Source organism: Pleurodeles waltl, chromosome 10, assembly GCF_031143425.1.
Source record: "Pleurodeles waltl isolate 20211129_DDA chromosome 10, aPleWal1.hap1.20221129, whole genome shotgun sequence".
NCBI lineage: Eukaryota > Metazoa > Chordata > Amphibia > Caudata > Salamandridae > Pleurodeles > Pleurodeles waltl.
Window position 1 is genome coordinate 144,193,838 of NC_090449.1, and position 25,323 is coordinate 144,219,160.

General features: G+C 40.4%; 1 protein-coding gene across 2 annotated transcripts in view; it reads right to left on the reverse strand.

Annotated features, from left to right (window-relative positions):
• Window positions 1-25,323, reverse strand: part of PDAP1 (PDGFA associated protein 1) — a 47,580-nt gene that overhangs the window by 16,779 nt on the left and 5,478 nt on the right. For both annotated transcript variants that reach the window (XM_069210023.1, XM_069210024.1), the window contains exons 2-3: window positions 11,714-11,805; window positions 3,982-4,089 (exon numbers count right to left, since the gene is read on the reverse strand). In XM_069210023.1, the coding sequence (XP_069066124.1) occupies window positions 3,982-4,089; window positions 11,714-11,805 (200 nt within the window). The remainder of the gene's footprint in view (window positions 1-3,981; window positions 4,090-11,713; window positions 11,806-25,323) is intronic.

The window sequence follows — 25,323 nt, forward strand, 5'->3', positions numbered from 1 at the left end:
GCCTCAGAGTGACAAAGGCACTCTCCCCATGGGGCCAGCAACATGTCTCGGTTGTGGCAGGCTGCTGGAACCAGTCAGCCTACACAGATAGTCGGTTAAGGTTTCAGGGGGCACCTCTAAGGTGCCCTCTGGGGTGTATTTTACAATAAAATGTACACTGGTATCAGTGTGCATTTATTGTGCTGAGAAGTTTGATACCAAACTTCCCAGTTTTCAGTGTAGCCATTATGGTGCTGTGGAGTTCGTGTAAAACAGACTCCCAGACCATATACTCTTATGGCTACCCTGCACTTACAATGTCTAATGTTTTGCTTAGACACTGTAGGGGCACAGTGCTCATACACTGGTGCCCTCACCTATGGTATAGTGCACCCTGCCTTAGGGCTGTAAGGCCTGCTAGAGGGGTGACTTATCTATAACTGCATAGGCAGTGAGAGGCTGGCATGGCACCCTGAGGGGAGTGCCATGTCGACTTACTCGTTTTGTTCTCACCAGCACACACAAGCTGGCAAGCAGTGTGTCTGTGCTGAGTGAGGGGTCTCCAGGGTGGCATAAGTTATGCTGCAGCCCTTAGAGACCTTCCTTGGCATCAGGGCCCTTGGTACCAGGGGTACCATTTACAAGGGACTTATCTGGATGCCAGGGTGTGCCAATTGTGGATATAAAAGTACAGGTTAGGGAAAGAACACTGGTGCTGGGGCCTGGTTAGCAGGCCTCAGCACACTTTCAATTCAAAACATAGCATCAGCAAAGGCAAAAAGTCAGGGGGTAACCATGCCAAGGAGGCATTTCCTTACAATAGTGCTAGAGGTAAACGCTGCCCGTCAGGCATACAAGTCTGCCCTGAAAAAATAGTAAAGGCTGGAAACCGCCGCAGGGGGTGGCAATAGTAAATCATGCTCGGATGTAGTTAACAGAATTCAAGCTAAGAGTACTTCTGAAAGCTCCCTGCTTCAATGCAATAGCTTAGGTTCTGACTGGGAGGAGCATTTCTCTGCAATTTATCATCTTGTGGTAATGCAGAACTGGTTATTCACATGCGCAGGAGGTTAATTAACGCATCACCAGTCTTGGTGCTCCTGTCAGAAGCTGAACTGGCAATAAACAGAGGACAGGTGGCAAGGTGCCAGGTCCCGATGGGTTCCCAATGGATTTTGGGGGTCACCTGATCACCAACATTTTTATAGTTCCTTGAACACACGAATTTCAGGACAACTTGATCTATTCTAGAAGTCTGTGGAAATCAAGAAAGGTGATAAGTACAGAGTAAAGAGCGTATACAGGGAAACCTGTGAGGAGAGGCTAAAAATCAGAATTGACGAAAATTACAGGGCAGACTTTCTAAAGATTTCCTGCCATTTCAGACCCCGCTCCATAGCTCTCTCTGGAAGTAACTGACTGGGAGCAGTCACTTCTGTTTCATTTTAGGGCTGGCATAGTGTGGCTGCTCCTCAGCCAAGGGTGACAATTAGACTTTTTGGGAGCCCCTCCCCTGGTTTGCAGTTATGATGGGACCTCTACACAGTCACTGTTACATGTTTTTTTGTAAAGTGTACGTTGACTTTCTCAAAAGTGTGTTAAGTTCATTGGGGCATCATAGGTGTAGAGAGGCTTTGCATCATTTGCAATTATTGAATACACTGGATATTTGTTTTAGTATGTGCTCATTTTTAAAGGCCGCAGTACAAACGAGAACAATGGAGGGGTAACCATCATAGTTTTAAAATTATTTTTTCGTAATATGAATTTAGTGAGTTCTTATTTTCATAGTGCACTTTAAATATTATCTGCACTGTGCACTCTTACCTGTTTAAACCAAGTTGGGCTTCATATTGTCTGATCAAATTATAATACTGTGGAGTGCTTTGGAAATTTTAAATTCTATTGGGGCTGACGATTCAGTTTTTATTACAAGTGTTCTGCATTTATTATTGTTTTTAACGGTTTATAGTGTACAGATCGTATCTTGTATGGTCTTAATTCGCCAAAATAAAGATTTTATTGACTGATTGATATTGATTGCTTGAGACAGGTGTACTTCCCTAGATGCATTCAGTGCTGCAGAATAAGACTTGCACCAGCTTAAACATATATCCCCTTATTTGCATGTGGACAACCAAATGCAGATGAGAGAAAGACTTGGCCAAAGTGCTGTCCTGGAAGGTAACAGTCAGCCCATCTGGTACTACAAGTCACCAAATAGTAAAATGCACAGCAATTGTGCTGCAAAGTCATCAAAACTGTCAATTCTGCACCATATTTTGGGCTTATGCACAAATTGCTAAGGACCTATTTTGCTGCTGAATTAAATTATCTGCTTGGACATCGGCTATTCATTTTCTATATTTTATAATGAAATACACTGTTCCAAGGATAGAAAGAAAAGACAGGGTGAATACTAGGGAGTCCTAATTATTAGGAGCAAGAGTCCTCACACACCTTAATGGGTGTCATGCTTCATCATTGGACGGGCTCCTCGTCAGACCGGCGCTGCAATGTCTGACGGGCACCCCCCGTATGGGGGCTCTCTGCCGGAGATCTTTTATCGATGATGCAGCTAGTGCCCCACAAGTGAGTGAGGAAAAAATAGGGGAGAAGAGATCAAGCACTAAAATTTGCTCAGGGCCCCTACTAAATGCTATTTTTATTTATCTGTATGGGGTGATGGCCAAGATTAAAAATATATCCAAAGAGGAGGTAGAGATAATGCTCAACCACTCTTTAATACTGAATGTGGAAAAAGAAAGGGAGGCGGTCAGGAACTACCCGACCCACCTTCAATTAGGGTCGACATATTTTGCGTCTCTGTGGTCCACAAGGATCCTATGACGCTTCTTCAGGACCTAATGTTTTTCTAAGCTTCTCCAACTTTAGATTAAGTGGACTCTTACAAACTATAACTGACAGTCAAAAAAGTATCATCAGTCACTTACGAAAGTCAAAACCTGCTCCGAACTTTCTGTTCTTAACGGTCACCCCTCCAGAATCGGGACAGGGCTTCATGGGATCACGCAGACCAATAGCCAGGCTTATGACACACTTTGTAAAGTCCTGACGTCAGATGGAGTCACCTACCCCTGGTCGCGCTCCCGGAGATCCTATAGCCAATCTTAACTTCCTTTAGGCACAAGAATTTACATCATTAGATAAATAGGGTCATATCTACAGACTCGTCATCATAGTCCCTGAAAATCTTTTATTTTCTTCCTCTTTCCAACACCTTTACTACTTCTCCAGTTACCTGCAAATTTTACAACAAAACTCCAGATTTCCAGTCCCACATCGTTTTTGACTAAGTTATTTAACCTAGGACAGACAAATTAGTACACAATTCCAGTCTTGGCCAGAGGCACTCAACTTGCAACATACTCCAATTCTAAAAAGTATCACAGTCCTATGATTCATGTCCCATAGTGTATGCTTAAGCCACACCATACTATCGACCTGTAGGTAGGTGTATATATATAGATTTTTTTTTTTTAAACAACTTTTGGTACTATACAAAATGAATATACTGAATTATGAACACCAAGTAACCTGCACTCTCTTGCTAAAATAGCTATGGTTATTCCATTAGTCTGCTTGAACATTTGAATTTTTATTATAAAAAAAAATAAAACTCTTGTTCTGGCAAAAATGTACCATGCAAAATGGCCACAAATCTAAAATTAGTTGAATAAAAAAAAAAAGAAATGCAGCATAAAGGTCTTGTCACATTACGCATAAAATCCCTAAGACAGCATATCAACTAGTTTACTTAAAAACGGCATTAATATTTTTGTCTAAATCTGTGGTAAACTTTTTTTCCCTCATTTTAATACACAGAGATAAAAGGAGAATATTGAATAGATCGACATAAAATGGAACTCTAAAGCACTTTCTAAAGCAGCAATATTTACAGTGAAAACAACCAAAAGTTTCTTAATGTATAAAAGTTTAACACACAAAGATTAACTTATTCTTAAAAGTAGTGACTGCTACCTGGTAATCTTCATCATCTTCATCATCACTATCATCGGAGTCTTTTTTCTCTTTTAATGGATCACCTGCTGCTAACTCACCACCATTTTCAGCAAGGAGCGCTGCTTCCTGTGGAGTAAGCACAGGTTAGTAAAGTCGTATGTACATATATTTAAAAAAAAAAAAAAAAAGCAAGCTCAGACAGACCAGTCCACAGACATACTTTAGTCCGCAGTGATAAAGAAAAGAAAAGAAAAAAACACTAAAACCGAGGGGAGGAGGGGTTTGGAAGCAGTAGTAAAGGGCAGCATAGAGGCCCAAAGAAATTCTAACAGTGTCTGATCAGCCACAAGTCGGGGATACACACAGGTGGACTGTGCCCACCCACTATTTTCACAGGGTGGACATCGTCCACCCTGCCAAGAAAAAGTTGGGCCCTACTGTAATAATGCTGAATGTGCCCCGGTGTAATTTTTAGACACCAGGCCACCTTCAGCAGCACCTGCTTGCTGTCTGCTTTCAATCTGAGCAATAACATGCAGGCAGCAAAGGGGCTTTCATAATTGAAGTTTTAGCTGGGCCAATGACAAAGGCCAAATTTGAGGGGCCCGTCAGGCCTCCTTGTGTTGGAGTATCCTGCCTCGCACCTATCTGGAGCCTAACATCTAGATGTAAACATAATGGAGGGGAAACAAAGGCTCACAACTTGTTAGCACTTCACAAGTACAAGAGAGGCACACCTTTGACTTAGTTCAGTCTGTATATATGACAGATATGCATGCACTGTAAGAATGTCAAGTGTGTTGGTCTGTCCCAGTACTTACACAAAAAATATAAATACCTATATTTGGTGTTTTTTTCCCTGTTCTAGCGCTAATGATCAAAATGTAGGGTGTCAGAGCGCATTAAATCAAACTTACTCTTTACATGGACAGTCACAAGTTTGAACATCAACGTTCAATGTATTTTACTTAAGACCGTGAGGGTTACAAGGTGTAGGAATCACATAGTCCTTCATAGCTCACTGCGTTATATTACAAGGCTTACAATTTATGAACTGCGAGTAACAAAAGTATCTGTCTTAAAATCAGTAACCCACTTACCTATTTACCTTTAAAAAAAAAAAAACTGTCTCCTGCATGTCACATGATGTGCTTTGCAAGAGAAACATTAACCCTCAATGCTACCTTTGAGTGAAAAGGGGCACTAGACAAAACAGAGATCTTTCCGGGAAATGTGTTAACCACCAAAGTTACCCTACTAGTATCACAATTCTCTCAGATTTACTGAAAGCCTAAAAATCTCTGCAGCTGGTGCATTAACCCCATAAGATATTTTAAAATTCCAACTTTGTAACCAATTAAGCAGAACAGATGTACTGTCCCTCTTCTCCTTGTTGCCAATTTTTGTGGCAGAGTTGACTCTCATATTTGTATGATGGAGATTATTCAGTCCTTGGGTAAAAGAAGCTATGCACTGACAAAAGGCAATGCAGTGTTACGTGTAAGTCACAGAAACACGAGTCTTCTGTCTAAATCAGGAGTGTTTGTTATGTATACTTGAAATGGCCTCAAATGTACTCACGATAAACCTGTTAAACGTGTGTAGTCTTTAGATCGGTCACTTCTTATGATGTTACTTCCCGTACAGTCATGAGTTGTGATGCCACTTCCTGTGATGTCACTTCCTTTAACGCCACGTGCCATGTCACCTACCGTGATGACATCTGCATGCTGCCTAATTTGGTAGTCCCAAACTACTTCCTTTTTTTGGGGGGGGGGGCTTGTGCCCTGTGATTTAAATCGGTGCCACACTGCGATATCGCAAGCATCTGAACTGAAGAAACGGACCAAACATGGTAAGAAGACCAACGGAAGGGGAATGACACCTGGTTATGATAACAAGATGCTCACAAACGTTCCAAACGAGTTAGGGCAGAGGATGGAGATAATTCAATCTGGAAAAACTGCACTGGCGAGGTGAGAATGGTTATGAATCTGAAGGAAATACAGGGCGATGATCGATAAACTCCAGAAAACTGAAGAGATAACCTCAATACATGTCCACCCCTTTCTAACTAGCTGGATTTCGGACTTTTAAAATGTTTGTTAAAATATAGGAGAGGGTGAACTGGTTACATTGTACTTAATTTGGAAGCAACTGCTTAAGCCCCAAAGAGCCAATTTAAACACTAGGACTGATTAGTTTAACTGAGCACGAAGTGCAGCTACTTTAAGAGGTCTGGTTATATGCAGACAAACCAATTCATTCAAAAGTTGAGAATACAACACACTATTTTAGATATACACAGAGGCAGTACATGCAAAGTACTTGCTAATTCTAGTTACTTTTGGCATATATAAAAATAGTACTTTATAACCTAACAGTAAGTAGTCTTCCTCAAACGTTTTCTGGATATAGGTCTTTATGCACACCAATATGGACCGTCGTAGAACAGAATTTGAAAATGAAAACACTGCTGCTCCCAGAAAGGAACAAACAAAGCCTATTGGCAAATTGAGACATCTAACAATCTGATGAGCCTGAACGTCAACTTGTCATGTCTGTGGAAGTGGCATCCAACAAACCTTTGGGATATTCAACCACAGGTACTGAGAAAATATCTTTCAAGGCTTAAGAATGTATAGTACTTAAAGGGACAGTATAAAGAAAGAGATAAGGCAACTTCTCAGTTTATTTTTATTCCTACTGGAATTTAGAAAGCCATTAGATCAACCAAACAGACTGAGCACCACAAGGATCCTGCACCTAAAATGGCAAACATCAGCCATATTTACATCACGTATAGAATACTACTCCAGTCATATTGATAGGGGACAATAAACATAACTAAAACCTGACAAGAGTATATAAACACTCTGATTCACCACAATACACCCCATTCAATAAGTAGTACAATAACCATGCTACATTCTTTAAAGCCACGGTTACAGAGATTCAAACCAGTAACCAAGTAAACTGTCCTTTTTTTTGATTGTCACCCACTAAAAAAAAAAATATATATATATATATATATATATATAAAAAACGAAGTTGTCCTCATGTGAAAGCGCACTCCCAACAGGTTATATAAACGGGAAGAAAAAGCAAAGCCAGCAACTCACAGTGAATTCTTTAAGCAGTTTCATTATTCCAGGCCTTAGGTGATAAAATCATCTCTGGACACATGTTTCTAGGTCAATCCTTTCTTCAGCAGAGAAAAATATAAAAGTGTTTCACCCTCGTAGGTGCAGCCAGTGCTGGAAGTGTTCCAGGCATTTCTTTCTTTCTGAAAAGACCGGCATGGCTTCAGCTTGTCTAATTACAGGCACCTGATTAGTCTCTTTGAATACCAGTCCGCCCCAGTGGGCCTCTCAAGTGAGTAACAGTGCATGCTGGTTGTGGTAGTCCTGCAATTTTTTCATTTTGCCCCAAGTGGGTTGCTGGAGCCAAAACAAAATAATGAACCAAAGTGCAAAACCTTCGTAGGCGAATCCAAAGGAAAATTGTCAGATTTGCTGTGAATATCCCAACCGGATTGCTCTTATGTGACAATCCATTTTTAGTCACACAGACCTGCTACAATGTGCAGTGGTGCTGCTTTCCTGGCTGGACAGGCCGGTTAATTATCAAAAACGAAGTTGTCCTCATGTGAAAGCGCACTCCCAACAGGTTACATAAACGGGAAGAAAAAGCAAAGCCAGCAACTCACAGTGAATTCTTTAAGCAGTTTCATTATTCCAGGCCTTAGGTGATAAAATCATCTCTGGACACGTGTTTCTAGGTCAATCCTTTCTTCAGCAGAGAAAAATATAAAAAAGTGATTCACCCTCGTAGGTGCAGCCAGTGCTGGAAATGTTCCAGGCATTTCTTTCTTTCTCAAAAGACCGGCATGGCTTCAGCTTGTCTAATTACAGGCACCTGATTAGTCTCTTTAAATACCAGTCCGCCCCAGTGGGCCTCAAGTGAGTAACAGTGCATGCTGGTTGTGGTAGTCCTGCAATTTTTTCATTTTGCCCCAAGTGGGTTGCTGGAGCCAAAACGAAATAATGAACCAAAGTGCAAAACCTTCGTAGGCGAATCCAAAGGAAAATTGTCAGATTTGCTGTGAATATCCCAACCTGATTGCTCTTATGTGACAATCCATTTTTAGTCACACAGACCTGCTACGATATGGGATATTCACAGCAAATCTGACAATTTTACTTTGGATTCGCCTACAAAGGTTTTGTACTTTGGTTCATTATTTCGTTTGGCTCCAGCAACCCACTTTATATATATTCTTCACAAAAATTCAAGCCATTTAAATTGAGCCCTAGAAAGGCTTATCAAGCCTCTGTTTAAAAAGTCAAATCTTGATAATTTGCAGTTTTAGTCACTTCTACCTGCTGTAGCTACATTTTCAGAAAAAGTCACGAGGCCCAACAGTACTTGTACTTCAAAGAGGAACAGAATCCCACCACAACCGAAGATCTAAACCGTCCGCGGGGTCACAAAAAGTGGTCTTAGGACAGTTCTCTACTCTAGCACTACTGACATTTCACAATGGTCGAGCATATCTGCCCCAACCTTTTTCAAAGTCATTCCATCACTTTATTAGAAGGTGTGGAATACAGTTGCCTACTTATGATGACAATACATGGCTAAAATATTACATCAACTTCGCTATTTTCGTGGAAATTGGTGATTTTTTTTTATTTTATTTTTAAATGGTAAAGAATGGATTGATGCCTACTTGCTGAAAATCCATCTTATGAAAACAGAAGTCCTTGTTAGGGATTGAAGAAAGCCCCTCCCAAGGGTCCCTTCAACCTTGCTCATCTAACTTCAGACCTTTTCCCAACACCTACCAATAGTCAATAGCTTTCTAGAAAATGTGGTTCAAATTAGACTCCACATTAAAAGAAGGAAGTGCAGGTTTCAGCAGTAACTTCAATCCTGTACTTTTTATATGTATAATCTTAGACCTCCATACTCCTCTCTCACCCCCCCATTTCTCGATGTGATGGTAGGAATGTTCTTTCTGAATTAAGAAGATCCTGCCTAGAACGTAACATACAATTACATATGAAACTACTTTTTGGACGGATCTGATCCTAGGGAAAGAGGCAAATACAGACACATATAGTGAGATCAGAAAATACCTTAATTGGGCTGATACATCACACCATGCTGTCATGGGTGGTAGAAAAATGAAAGCAACAACGCTCTGGAGGACGGTTAGAAAGCCCCTCCTAATATTTTTATTAAAATCAAAAGGACTTGTCTAAGGCCAGACCTAAAACTGAAGACTTGCATTTCATCACTCTTGGGTTCCAGGGGCTAGCAAGGAATGGAGGCCTGTTTCCGTGCTCCTGGTCATCTGAATAAACAGGTCAGGATCAGTGCGCTCTGACCTGGAGTCCAAAGAGCAGGAGTCCGCTGTAAATTGTGGTGTTGAAGGTGAGCAGGTGGTTAGGGATACGCCTGGTTCTGATGTTAAGGCAAATTAAGCCAGGCAAAGAAATGAATGCTGTGCTGTCAAACGTCGAGGGAAGCCACGATCACTCTGTGGCCCAGAGACAGGAGGCTTGATTGGACTCCAAGTGAAAGCATGCTTGCCTCCTGTCAAGATGTGAAGTAGACTGTTCCTTTTCACTTGAGACTTCGTGGCCCAAAATCAGATTGCTTTGAATATGTAGCTGTCTGAAATAAAATCCAGGAGCCTAACACAGAAATAAAATTGAAGGCTTGCCACTCAGTAGGCCATCTTCCCAGTGATTTAGTCCTAGTAGATGAAAGATATACGTGTACAACCTGGTAACGTTCATAATTACTAGGAGAGGAGTATACCATCAGGTTTCTCTTAAGAATTCACCACTATCTTTAATATAGGACAGAGATAGTCACTAGAGGTGCAATATATCGAGGTCTGTGTTAATCTGAGATGTACAATGAAATCAGCAGGGGTGGCTCCTCCACTATGGCAGAGTAGCACCTCCCTCGCAAGCAGCGGCAGCTGCAAACCTTCTATCAAAAACGATAAACTTTGTTTATTACGAGTTTTTTTTGGCAATAGGGCAGGGCCATGGGGGTGTCGAGCAGTGAGGGGGGGAGGGCTCAGCACTTTGTGGCCCAGATACAGGTAGCTTGATTGATAGTAATCTTGTAGTCAATCAGATTTTAGGATTAACCTTCAGATCTTCAATAAACTATTTCTTTTTTACTTTGGGAAACCAGATCATCATTATATCATCACAATACCACTTGTGATTATCTTTTATATATAAATAAATGTGTAGAACAAAACGTGTTACGTCGTTCAATATTATAAAGAAACAAGAAAAGAACACCTATATAAAAATTACTGGGGTCCAATATACATAATCACATTCTCAAGAACAATGACCAGCTACTTTACAATAAATGTACATTTCAACGAACGATCCCGAGGAAGGCCAAGTTTATCAAATCCTCCACATGATACCATAGCTGAAGAAACCAAAGTGGGTTTGTACCAGGGAGGAGCACATCACCCAACTTCAGGGGACTTCTTGAGTTGAGTGCACTTGCCCCGAGGTGTCTCAATAGATTTGGAAAATCATTTAACACATTTAATTTGATGTTTGTGTTTGCAGTGTTGAGACATCTGGAAGGAGGGAGGACTCTGAAATGAGTAATTCTGGTATATGCGTTATATGCTAAGCCTTCAGCAAGGGTCCGAACAGGGCACAGAACATCAGACTGTTACAGGGTGCAGAGGGGTGCTCCCCGGATCTCCATCGTCTCCTTTGAGGTTCTCAATTACAATGTAACCCTTTGTTATAGTCATTCAACCAAGGAGTAGAGGGATAAGGGCATAATGGCATTGAGAGTTTTATGCCTCAATGTTCTCCAGTGCCAAAATGTGGACAAGCAAATGCCCTGTAATTGGTATAGGGATTTCACCAAACCGTTCAGTTCATTATGGTCAACCAATAAACTGCTTGCCATTCTGGCACTAGGAGGGTATCATTTTCATTAAGAAAAAAAAAAATGCAGCTTCTTACCTGCTTTCATAACCATGTCAGAACTAAGAAATCCTTCAACCCTGGCAATCCATCCACACCACTAAAAGGGTTCATTTAAAACTATATGATAACGTGGAAAAACCCCAGCACAAATATGGTTCCAGTTGTGGGTTTTCTCATCTCATTGCAGCCTTGGGGGTAAATAAAGAGTAATAGTGTAACCGGCTTCGCCTAGGTCATCTTCCCTTGTACACTGTTCTGTATGGGCAATTATACCCAGATGCATGCTGATGGTAACTGTCAATGGAACAGACAAGGTAGTAAGCAACTGCCGTTTGCATCTTGGCGGCACTTATAAATACAGTTAAATGCCCCATCAAAGCTTTAATCCTTAAACAACTAAAAACAATTCTACACGAACAAACTAACCAAATTCACCAACAGCCCCCTCAATTGTAATTCTTTGATGCATTTTATGCCACCCTGAGCTCTTTCAATGCACACTAACGTAACTTTGACAACATTCTCAAAGATGGATTTCCCCTTTTGGTTCGATCATTGCGACAGCCATAGCTCAGATTGCATAGATTATCAGCACGTAAGAAATTATAAAAAGGGACATGGAATCAAAAACAGAGGCCTTACAGCACCTGTATAGCTGGCCTTTAAGGAAAGCAGTGAAGTGCGTTAAAGTTAGAATGATACAACCAAAGGAAAACGAAACTTTGGTTGTATTAGAGAAAGACTCTGTGTCTATCACATACCCTCGCCTTTTCCTTCTCTGCCAAAAGCTGTGCATCGATCTCTTCAGGGCTGGTATACTGCCGTGCTCGGCCCTTGTGGCCGCCTTTTCTTCCTGTAAGTAAACACAAAACGTTTCCATTTAAATATATTATTTCATTCCTTGTGCTCGATTTATTGTTCATTAGTATTTCTACAGGACAAACCTAGCTAGATCGGTTGATAGAAGTGCTCAAAGAAGAGATAAGACTCTTCCAATAGAGGACGTTCACACTTTCAAATTACATATCATAGACATTTCACAAGGCATGACATTTCACATAACATTTTCTAAGCACAGGAATCTTAAATATATCCAGAAAACCACAATTACGTATTACAGTCGAATCCCATAGTTGGGATTAAAACCTAGTGTCCCCAATTTATCAGTTCTGCCACTAGAACACATCCTTTCCTCCATTACAGTTTAGGTGCTGGTTGTATTCTTCCTAGATACTGTGGAGCCAGTGCACACCCCTCCCCAAAAAACACCCCACAACATCACACCATAAAGGTGAAACTTTCGACTGCTGCTTGCCATGGGACAACTTCTGTCTTTGGTATCATGTTCAGATACCATGACACCTGCGCAGTGCAGAAAACCCCAATTTAAAGGTTGGGGAGAGGAGACAGTGGGGGAGCGCTTGAACTGCTTTAGTCAGGGCCACTGGAATTATGCGATAGGGGAGGTCAAATTATGCGGCTGGATTAAGTAAGAAAAGAAAAGGAAAATTATGCAGCACATTGTGATATTATTACTGCTATATTTTGTCATTTTGAAACTTGTTAACCCTGTTTGAGCATTAACTGCACCTCATTAGTACTAGTTCAACACCTCAATATAGCAAAAAGCTACAGAAAGGCTACCAGCCAACATTTGTAAAGGGCCTTCAACTGCACAGCAACACGTGTCGCTGTTTTTTTTCCCACTGTTTTTTTTTTAGTAACTTTGGAACTGTATCAGCTAGAAACAATATTTTGGGGGTTAAAATCAGCAAATTTTGCAGGTAGATGGTTGATTACGTGGCATATGCTACAAAGCTACAACTATGCAAAAATCGCAGCGGCCCCACAATCTCATAATTCCAGTGGCCCTGTCTTTAGTTATGTGTGAATCTTTGCCTATAATTCTGCATCCCTCATTGAAGGCAATAAAAGGCATGCAGTATACTACTGTTTGGTTGTTCTTGCACACAGTGTTACTTGTCAGTAGTGTTGTTAGACAACATTTGCACTAACTTCGGGTATGCTTGTACAGGCTCAGAATGAGTCTGTCAGGAAGAGCTCATTAGGAACAAGTATAGAAGGTGTACGATTGTATCACAGAAGGAGATAAGAACTGAGACATTCAGTTGGGAGGTGAAAGAGATAAGCCCATTATGCAAGAAGCACAATTTGCTACTGGCTCACAAGCTGTGTGATGCATTGGGGTAGAAGTACAAGATGACATGTTTTTATTGATGGTTTTCTATTTGTATTAGGAACTGTAGCCTTCAGACTATGCAAGCACTGAAAGTTCATAGCAACAGGTGATTTTTGGGTCTCCTAAAACGTTCTTGGTAGATCTAGGTCTTCATCCTGGCTTCCAGACAGAACCGTGTACTCCATATTTGTCAACTATGTGTTTGAGTTAGATCGGTCTTCGAAGGCTTCTAGTTTTTATTTGTTACATTAAGTGTCCATTTCATATTGCCAACTAGATCGTTACATGCACCGAGGTTCAAGCCACATGCACATCATTCTTTTAAACCTCAGGTTATTCACATTATCTTTGTATTTTTGCTGAGAATAAAAGCTATAATTTGTCAACACTTTCCTTTTCTGATATGGCAGAACAACTAGTAGTCCAATAAGCTTGTGAGGGGGGGGGGGGGTATTTCTTGGGTTCTATCCGTATAGATATCAATTTTTTTCTGTTTATTGCTTTTTGTGTTTTGCACAGTAATTTGATGGTAGATCTTTGGACAACAGGAAGCATGTGCAGAGCCTTTCGAGCTGGTGAGATGTGGCTGTGATTCTTGAGTGCACAAGTTGCTTTGCTGTTGTATCATTAATGCTTTACAGTGGTCTCCAACTAGATGTGGATTCTCCATTGTAATGGTATAATCCATTGATATAAGCCATATGTGACGTGATAGGATGACTGAAGTGTAGTCTACACCTCCTGCAGGAACCAAAATGTGTGAAGATGTACCCCGGTGTCCTCATGTTGTGAAATAGGCATCTGGTCTATTACTGGACTTATGAAATCATGGAGAGGGCTCAATCTTGATATTCCCAAAGTTCTATACCTTGGTGGCATGCTTAGTACTTCAGGCCACTTTGATAGTGGGTGGCAGTTTTTTATTTTCTGCGTGTTAGAAATCCGTTTTTGGACGTGTTGAATTTGTAGTGACTATCACTGATTAGTAAGTGGCTTTGAGACAATCATCTAATGTTAAGAGCTCAAGGTCATTTGGTTTATCCAGTTTAAGGGTTATAGCAGTTGTGGCAGTGATGCTTAAAGAAATGAGTTGCAGGAATGATCTAATGAAGAAACTGAAAGCAAGCAATGAGATAACTGACCGGTGTGTAGCACCTCTTAAGTCTATGTGAGTTGGAGGTGAAAGGGGGAAGAACAGAGATGAGGTTTGACCAGTTCTTTAAGAGTTGATCCAGCTAAGGATATTTCCTTTGATACCCAAATTATTCATTCTGCTCAGTAAGATTTGATTAAGTATGGTGTCAAATGCTGCAGTTCGGCACGAGAAAAAAAGTGCTGCTATACCTCTAGACACTGCATTTTACAGGTCGTCTCATTTGGCAATCAAGGTAGAGTCAGTGCATCTTTATGGCTGCAAGCCTATTTGATGGTGAGGTGGTAAGGCGCTTGTCTCCAGGTTGGTTGTTGTCTGGGAGAAGGTAACTTTTTTTTTCCCTAAATCAATTTTCCAAAGAATGGTCAGTTAGAAATGGCTCTGTAGTTGTCCTTAATCAGTGGTTGTATGTATGAAGTTAAGAGTTCTGAAGCACACATGCCTATGGCGGAGAACTTAATATTCAGTGTTGAAACAGATGCTGAAGCTAACAGCATTTTTTGTTTGATCATCGGGAAGGCATGGGTCTGGGAGTGCAAGTAGGATCACTTGATATCACTAATTCATTGACTTTCGAGAGAAAGAGTTTCTGGTAGGAGGACCATGTGGGTATGTTTTTACCAAAAAGCTTATTTTGTGGGATAGCTGAATCTACAGTTTACTTTTAACTAATAGAAATTTTTCGGTTCTTTGGTTTTAGAGAATATGTGATTGGCTATTTGGTTGCAGAAGCCACGAAACCCACGAGTTGCCAACATACCATCTAATTTCAATATTCTGTGTCCTGTGTAGCACAACATCAGTCTGTGGCAATCCTGTTTTATTAGTAGGTCTTTTTTACTTTTCTGATGCATGATTTGTACACCCTGTTTCACCTTTGCAGACATATTTTATCCACTGGGGTGTTACATTTGTACCATGATAATTCAAGAGCGCACAACTGTGTCTGTTTTCTTTCTTATATAATTTATCAATGGCTGCTTATCCGTTTGCCATCTTAATGTCTTCAGGCAGAAAACTTGGTTGAAGATAATGTTCATCCAGTAACATTTCTATATTGAGTTTATCTTGTCCATTTGTATAGTTTTGTAAGGATAACCTAAAGGTCCTCATAGAGACGTTCTCCATCTACTGTTTATGGTCACTTGAGACAGGGAGCAGATTACAGGGTTATTTGGGGGTTCCCCCCCCCCCTCCATATTATGGTCCATCAAAATGAGAATATGATCAGTCCTTGAAACTGAAAGCTGAAATTAAAAAAGTCAGTCAATATCGAAATGGTGTTTTTTTTCTACAACTATGAGAAGGACATTTGTCAGAATCCTCAAAGAATGCATTCTGCCACCAGGCTTAGGGCCAGCAGAGAGATGTCTTTCAACCAGCTGTTTAAGTACTACTCGAATTGTTACCCCTGAAACAAAACACTTCTGGCAGTTCCTCCTCCCCACGGCTTTGGCTGTCCGAGTATTCCGACTGCCAAAGTGGTAATGAGGCCCTCGGTCAATTATCACCTGGTGTTACCGACAGCTGAGCAAACAGCAAAATTCTGCACTTATCTGTTGCACAGCTGTTGGCTGTATGCCAGGGACTAAACAGGAATAAAAAAAAAATATCCAATGGTGGTGGTCCCAATTAATTTGACTGCTTTATTACATACTGAAAAGTCAAGATTAGCCTACCAGCCCTGGCACTCCGGTGGAGTACTTTTTATATTGAAGCCTGGCAATTCAGTCCATTGCTTACCACTGGCTTTGTGTTTTGTAATTGATAGTTGCTTGCTCTCGGTTTGCTGACCTTTTTTTGTTTTCAGCCATCTATTATGTCTTTGGCTCTCCCTTGGAGCATAGCTGGTCTACTGTATTCTTCCACGATGCTTGCATTCTGTAAACAGGCCTTTACATTTTGTTCTCATCTCATAACGTTTCCTGTCCGTTCAAAGACAGAGGCCAAACCAAAAATCAGGCTCTGTCTTTGAGGGAGCTTGGTGTTTACTTTTCTTTTTCTGGTTTCTAAGTATGAGAATTTATGTGGCAATCATGCTGGGTTAACTGGGGGTTGCGAGAGTGAGGCTGTACATTTTATTTTCTAGCACACAACAAATTTTAAACGTTTGTAAATTAATTGCAACTATTTCAGGGTATATCAGAATAAGGAAAGCTCTATTGAAGTTCTTTTTTGTAATTCAGAAGTGTGGTGGAAACAAATTTTAACAGAATCAAAACAAATCAATACAGTAGGGGATGCAATTTTTTTTAAATATAATATTGTTTGTGTGCCATATAGTTTTATCAGAAAAAGTGTATGCCTGTGCAAATTTAAAAATGTGTCACTCAACTATACTCAATCCTATGCCACTCCGGAAAAAACTGAGACACTAATTCACTCTACAACCCTTCACTCTACGCCATGACACTTTATAACAACCCATAACACTCTCCTTCTAAGCCAATGTTTGGCAGTCCCACTCCAGCTCAGGCAAAAACAATAAGGGATGGGTTGACACAAGCATTGACAAAGCCAACAGGTTTGACCTTGGCAAGCCCACATATCTTTTTAAACATTATTTTTGTTTTGCAAACACACAAGCATTAAAGTGTAGGAGTAATATAAAAGAAGAACAAAAAATGTAGCCACTGGAAGGTGGTACACACGTTTGGTGATGGGGAATGACGCATCGCAAAAAAAAAAAAAAAAAAAGCCCAATTTTCACAGATTGTTAATACATTATATAGTTTTATCAATAAAGATGCAAGGTAGTGGGAAGGTTTGTCGACATTTCTTGGAAATGTTCTGTCTGCAAACGACAGTATGCAACCACATAATGCTTCGGTAATATATTTATTATATATATTTATTAAAAGTGTATGTTTAAACAAACTGAGAAACACTCCTGTCCTGATAGCAATGCTATTAGTAAACTAATCAAGTAGATCATGTGTTTCCTATATGTGGGCTAGACTATTTTTTATACATGGAGCAAACGTTTAGTCTATTTATTCAAACAAAGAAGTTTTTTGTACAGCAGAAATCCTGAGCTCACATATTTGAGGTACACTAATGTGATAATGAAGAAAAAGGTGACCGTCAACTAAAATATTTAACTAGGATTACACAATTTGAGACCTGCTTAAGGGGTCAAGTACGTTACAGTTATGGTCGAGTAGCTTTTCCAAGTTACTCAACCTGCAGGTCTAGTAACATTTTTATAATTTTTCAAGGCCTCCTAAAATTTCACAGTAATTTAGCAAAACATTTTCTTTTAGTTGCATTTTTGTGAACATTTACTTTGAAAGCAAAGACTCATCAATCTTGCTTCCACATTTTTGCACCTTATCAGAGAGCATTCTGGGAGCATTATACGTAGCATCATACTGTTAAACTTTGCAAACGTTTATACAGATTTTTATACTGGGACCACTGTCAGCAGTGCAGTCCGAGCTTAAAACATTTCCTTAGAGCACTCACCCCAATAATAAAGGCTTTTCATTAATGAACCATAAATACAAGTTTAAACAGCATTAACATATGGACACACCTATTGCCCGCAACTGCAGACAATGCCCTCCCTGATCCATAATGTGGTACAGTAAACTGGAAGCCAAAGGGTTTGTGCTGCAGAGGTTGGGCCTACTTGTCCCAATGACAAAATAAACATTAAACATTTGTGTCCTTGAACACAAACAATGTCCTGGGAGTCAGGGTATAGGAATTCCACACCTCTGTAAATTTTAACATATTCGTGGGCCCCCAAATTCTCAACTTTGTATTTAAACAGCAGAACTTTGTACATTTCATCCATGCTCTGTCAATTTAACAGAAGCGACTGGTCAAGGCACTCCTGGAATCCAGAATAAACTATGAAAATCTTCTGTTCTATTTTTTTGGATCTAATAGATGCAGGGTTCAGTATAACATTTACTAACTGGGCCTACACATTTTTTTGATGTTCTATTTTCTTCAGGTTGTTTACTGTTGCCCCATTTCTCACTGGATTGTACTGAAGGTCTTGAATTCTAGACCACATTTTCTAAGCATTGATTTCCCTTTCATCCAACACACAGGATTTTAAGACATTCTTGCTTTAGGAGACACTGGAAATCTGCCAAGCCTTTTTTTTTTTTTTTTTTATTATTTTAAATGCCAAGGTTCTCATCGTGGACCAATATCCAAATGCAGGTGCTTGCCACATCCAATTACCCCAGGAAATAGTGCACAGGCTTTTTGTTGCCTAAGCACCAACTAGTTTGCATTAAGCTAAACCCCCAAGAAGCTCTTAAAAGGGTGCCATTAAGGATCAAGTTAGGCATGAATTTTACTTCAGAAATGTTTGTGCTACAGCCTGGTTTGTTTTGAGCCAGGCTCCTTCCAAACCGACAAGCCAAACTGTACATGAGGATGAGTGCTATAAACATTATGACAAGCCATTGGTTATGTTCTGTGGAAAAGATACCAAAGAGGATTGGGTCTGGTGAGCACGTGACAACCCAACTACAATACACCCAGATATAATCTGTAAAATCAAAGAAAGCAACTTTCCTAGACAGACAAGAACATCCCCCTAAGAAGCATCACAAAATGCTCACTGTCATAAGGTTGTGTGTGTCAGTCAAGGTGAACTATGTACTTGAAGAATACTTGGATGACATCCCCAAAGCGTAGTGTACATGGTATACAACAGTGGTTCTAAACTTTTTGACTTCAGTGGCCCCCCACATAATCGTTACTGGAACCTTAAGCTGAATCCCAACAGTACCAAATCTGTACTAGTCGCTATGAACCACAAATGGTACAATAGTGGTTCTGGATGGTTTCCCTCCACGACTATTCAAGTCAGACTTCAAGAAAGCTGTGTTATCTACCCCATTGCGAAAGAGGGAATTCCTTAATAGCCAGAGTTGCAGAGACCCAACTAGCAACACTGAAGGGTACCTCACATATAGCAGTGTTTCTTATAAAGGCAGCTGCAAATGCAGAATTACTCAGACACACAGAAGTCCAACATATCCATCGCTCTTGCATACATCTCATTCAAAACCATCAGCATTTTATAAAAGGGATCTACAACTACACTACTCGATACCTTGCTACCAAGATCAAAAACGTCAGTGGAAGGAACAAAGACATACTACAAAAAATGCAAGAAGGAAAAAACACTAAGTGTCACATATTCTCTTCTTATGCACACAGAGTATTGAAATTTAAATCTGGCAGTCCACATAGCTTCTCCAGTTCTAAAAGGAGCAGAAGGCTAATCTTTTTATAACCCACACTGCTGTACCGTCAGATGGGCACCCCTGTAGAAGTACCTTGTACTTAAGAGATTCTTTATGGGTAACTCTATGTTAAAGAAGACTCTCAAATGGGTTTGCATCTACTTTTTAAGGTCCAACGACTTCAATATTAAAGTAACTCTTAGTAGGAACCTGCATAATATCAAATAGCATACTGAAGGTAAGGAGTCTGATTTGTTTGAATGCGGGGTGGAAGCCCTTAACTGGTGATGGGAGTAGTCGAAGGGGAGTCTTTTTAGTAGGACAAATGGGTGAGTCCCTCTAATAATCTAATGTTTAGGGCTAATTGAGTAAGTAAAAGGGAGTTATCAAAGGCCTAGAAAAGAGGGCATACAATAGTCCACTAATATAGCAAAAAGGACACAGGTGATTAAATATGTTAGCTTTTGGTTGGAGTAGTTTTGCACTAGAAAGTAAGTAATCATTATGGTGACAATTTGTTAGAACAAGCAACAAGATAAAACGCAAATTCCTTACATAATATACAAGTGATTAGAAAGTATTAACATTAAACAGTTAAAATTTAAGACCACGGGACTGTTTATAATTAAAAGTTGATTTTAAAACACTCAGAATAAAATCTTCAACTTGTATGTGTATCGGTCCTCCTGTTATTGCACCCCGTTTGCCAGCTTCTTCATGCCAGTATAGAAGAGGTTTACAAACTTGCCAAACCGAGCTAAATTGAGCAGGCTGTGGATTCTTAAAACAATAGCTCTAGGCTTCTTGCCAAGTATACCCCTCCTTCCCTCCACCCTCACCCCACAGCCCACCACCCGAGTTAAAAAACACAGGATTCAGTAAAGTGTGGCGTGCAGGTAAAAAGCAACAAAGGAGGTGATCATGGTTTCTCTTCCGTAGTCGCAAAACCTGCAATTCGTTGGATCATGCTGGTTTTGCCAGTTGGCTGGAATGCACTGGATCCCCATGCATAATAATACAAGCATTTGCAATGCAATAGGTCTCAAATGTGCTTGATTTAAGCTATTGGTGTTGTAAATGCATAACTATTTTTCTTGCCACATAAATTGGTCAACCCTGCTGCATAATTTGGCCCTCTCTGCCACATAAATACAGTGGCCCTGTATATAAATAAAGCACTTCCATCTACCATCTTCTATCTGCAGCAAAAAAATGAAAATATTGCCATTATTTATTATATTTTTTATATTATTATTTTGGTAATGGTACACGAAAACAAGTGCATGGATTGCTTTTATCAGGCCAAACACCGACCATGAAATTCAGCAGAGACCACCATGCACTATCTAATGCTCATTTTTGAGGTGTGTTTTTTTCGGGGGCAGTCTCTCTTTGTATGATACTGCTCAGATTTAAAGTAATGCAGTAACTTGCACAAGGCCACAGTATTTAAAAAACACTTCCACAAATATTTCATTACTTGTAATTACTCACTCAAGATAACAATGTTTTACCTACACATGTGTAAACAATTGCTCAGTAAAACCACTGATAGTGCTGGCATCGGAGGTGAGGCACAACCATAATCATTGTTTATATAGTGCCTTATATGAGCTATGAAAAACACCTGGCAATCATGTTGGGAATATTGGTAAATTCCAAACCCATCAGCAAAGGTTCCTACTGCTTCCAAAGGATGGTTCCAGTTTGGTTTCCCGGAAACAGATGATCACATCACAGCTGTCCTTCCCACAATAGAACAAATCACAGCTATGGCCTTGCAGAGGTGAAAAACGAATTGAATTTATATGTATGAAAAAGGAAGGTTTGAGCCTCGTAAAAGGTTTATTTTACGAGGTTGAAATGGCAGTTCAAAACTGCTCACACAGGGTCTATAGTGGCAGGCCTGTGACATGTTTAAGGTGCTACTTAAGTACATGTCACAATCAGTGCTGCAGGTCCACTACTATCATTTAATTTACAGGCTATGGAGACAGGTATTGCACTTGACTACGGACTTACAATTTAATTAAATATTGTAACTGGGTATATGCAAATTTACCATGTTTTAGTGAAAGCACAAGCACTTTAGCACTGGTTAGCAGTGGTAAAGTAGACAGGACTAAATAGTTACGCCAGCAAAAGCGAAGTCAGCAGAAACAGGCTGTCTGAAGGCTGGACCATTCCAAGGATGCCAGGTCTAACAGTTGTCCCACTTCATAGCTCGGAAAAGTATTTTCCAGATACAAGAGACTCCTCTTGTTGAATGCTGATTGGCTAGTTTTATAGAATAAAGTACTCTGTGTCTCTGCACCCATTTACCAACAGAAGGGGGCTTCTTGCTCATGGTTCACGCTCTCAAGAACCATTGGCCACATGTAGTTCTTATTCCTTAACAATGTACAGCTCTTTGCCCACTAGATTTTCTTGGCGTCTCAGCATCACGTTTTCACAAAGCACCGAGATTAAGTCTTCATGATATTTACCATCCAACTTTTCCTCGACTGCCTCCAATGATAACCTATTTCAGTCGGGTGATACAGGTTCTGCTGCATAACCTCCCACCAACTCAGTCACTCTGAATGTAGTGACGTTTCAAGAGCTCTTCCTGCTGCCGTCTTTCCATGAGCCTTGGTAACACGCAAAGCAGTGACATTGAAACAAAACACCATGAAGTTTATTTGAAGTGCCGCTGCTGTTCTAACCACAAAGAACACATATTTACTCCTATAAAAAAAAACTGATATTTTGAGGAGCACTTAGAAATGAGTGTATTGTTTGGATGAGACTTTGAAATGAAAGGAGAATGCCAGCCATTTTTCAAAACATGGGGTACTGTTATATTATGTTATAAGATATTCATATAAAGTAATGTGGGAAATTACCTGTATTAATGAACTGCCAGATTTCTTAAATAAAAGAGTGTAGATGGATTTATGAGGAAGATATGTCAATAGATCGATAGACAAGTAGCAGTAGGCGAGGTGTGTGGATAGGTGATGAATAGAAGGATACAGGGATAGCGAGGAAGGCAGACATCATGGGTAAGTGGGAAGCTAGATGGCATAGCTAAGCTGGTAGATCAAAAGACAGAAATAGTGGATGGGAGTGAGTGGGTAGATGTTTGGCCAAGAAGGTCGATGAAAAGAGAGTGAGAGAGATAAATAAGTAGAAATATTCAGGATATCTTAGTCAATAAATCAATAGATAATTGGGGTGGGCAGGTGTAACGGCAGGGAAGGTAGATAAGGAAAAGTGCGGATGGTGGATGGGTGGATTGATTCGGGGGCTGCTAAAGTTGACAAATGGGAATGGGGCAGTAGGTTGTTTGGACAGGTGGCTTGAGGGATAGGGGGTTAGGAAGGTCGATATATGAGCACAGCGAGAGTGAGTGAATAGATTGATTGGTAGATAAATAAAAAATGGGTGAAGAAAAGGGAGTGCATTAATGGGCGGATGGATGGCTAGACAGGTAGATAAATGGATAAAGGTAGATACATGGATAGATAAATCAGGATTTAAGGATTGTCTGATTAAAGCTGCACGCTACTCGGAATCATTATCACTGATGTCCAATGCGTGTAAAGCACTTTAGTGAAACTGAAGGTTCCTAAAACCATTGCATGTTCAGGTCTTTTATGCATCGTCAAAGCTTTCTACATGCAAAGTGCAGTATAAGACATTTCTAAGCCCTGGCTCCCTGTGTCATGCAGGTGCCTACATCCCTCTATATGTATGCTTCTTCGATAAACTTCCAATAGTGTTGTAGAATGAAAACATTCCCAAGCGTCATAATGCATGCTCCCATGTCTCTGCACTGGGAACCACGCTCCTGAAAGGTTCACAGACTAGTACCGGTAACATCCTGTCTAGTCTACCTTTGGTTCCCATTTCCTTCACAGGCACGGAAGCACACACTGCTTGTGCCACATACAGTGAGATCACTTGGTTCCAGTAAGGAGTGTGCTGTCCCATCGGTTATTGCTGAAAAGAAGTCAGTACTGTTTGGATGAGCTTTCTTTAATGTACTGAGGAGATTGTGGTTGTAAATATCAGACTCCTTGCCACCCATCAAATTTCCTTTAAAGAAGAATGTGTAATAGGCTATCAGAAAAAACGTTTAACTATTGTAAGTGGAAATATGCCAAAGGCTGCCATAAAATAAAGAAAATGGTCATTCTACAGGGAAAAGTGGATCTCATTATAAGTAGCTGACATGAAGTCTGCTTTTTCCAATATTCGGAATAATTCTGACCAGCCAGAATACTGGAGTCTGAGCATCAAAAGAAATAAATGTTTGATTGTCTGTGGCGGCTGGGTGGCTTCCTAAGGGCTGTGGATGTAAAGCCATGGTTCATGTCTCGCTGCAGCCTCTGCTCTATTGGACTCCAAAGCACACTGTAAATTTCAGCCCTCCTGGGCTGAAATTAAAGGAGGCAGAGGGTGGAGACAAGGGAACTGGCAATAAAAACAAGTGATCATCCGTCCTTACTGTCAACACTGGGATCGCAGGGAGGCACATTCCATAAAACAAATCCAAAACAAGGGAATGGCAGGAGCCAGGCAGCCGAAAGGGGGTGCAGAGAGACCACAAAGACCAAATGTGACCAAGATAACAGCCTGATGTATAGCTTGTTTACTAGGTAACCTAATTAAACTAAACTCAAAGCAAGAATGCTCTGCAAATGAAAAATGAAGTTCCCCTGGACATCAGCAGGCAACAAAGTTAAAAATAAAAAATAAAAATACCCTACAGACCAGATAAACAGGACACAGCGTAATTATACAGTAAATCGCCCCTGCTCCCACACAGAAAGAGGAGGGATAAAGAGGCATGACTGACCACTAGCAAAAAAGGATTTTTAAATGACACTTAAAACTAACAAATGAAATAGCTGGAAGCCCACAGACGTATACAAGAGGTTGCACGCTTAAGCTCAACCTTACCAGTGTTGAGCATGATTAACATGACTGGCGCATTTTACCTGCAGCGTGAGAGGGAATGAGTGCCATGTCCTTCATACGTAACTCCAAGACCCAATCTGTTGCATAGGGATAGTGTGCAAGAGCCTTATCAGAACCGGGTGAGTGCCTAGGCCCAGAGAACAGGATCACACAGAGGGACATAGCAACACAGAGGGACAGTTAAATATAGGATGTAGCAGCCCGACCTCTATATCCTGAATATCTGGGATATGAGGGCCTGAACTCACCGGGCAGGTAGCACGGGCCCGCGAAGATATGTCAATAATTGACTGTCCTCGTAGTTGATTCAGCTCTAAGCTTCTGCACCTTAAGCAAACTAGCAAGACTATTGTCAATTACAGAGGCCTGCCTGGGGTGACCTATAGCAATATAGTGCCATGCATAATTATGTACCTAAATGATGACTGCACCATTACTCCGACACCCTCACAACCCATTTTCTTCATAAAAATCACATTTTTTTCAGCCCTCTTATCGATTACAGGTAATGGACTGAGAAACATATAGACCTTTTACTGGCCTCAACCCACATATGATGTTGTTATCCCTGGGTCCCATAGGATGATAAAGATGAAAAAAAAGAAAAGAAAAAAAAAAGATAAAACTAGAATTGGGAGTAACCACTAACAAAATTCCTTCGACTGATCAATTATGCAAGGACGACCACTCTTCAATTTGTTATGGTTTAATTTAATTTGCCAATTTCCTCCCACTGCTACGCCATAAAAATGTTAGATAAGAATTTGATTAAAATGTTTTGCATATTCATGCACTGTACAGGTAGAAAAGAAACAGAATAAGTATCAAACTATGTTTTCC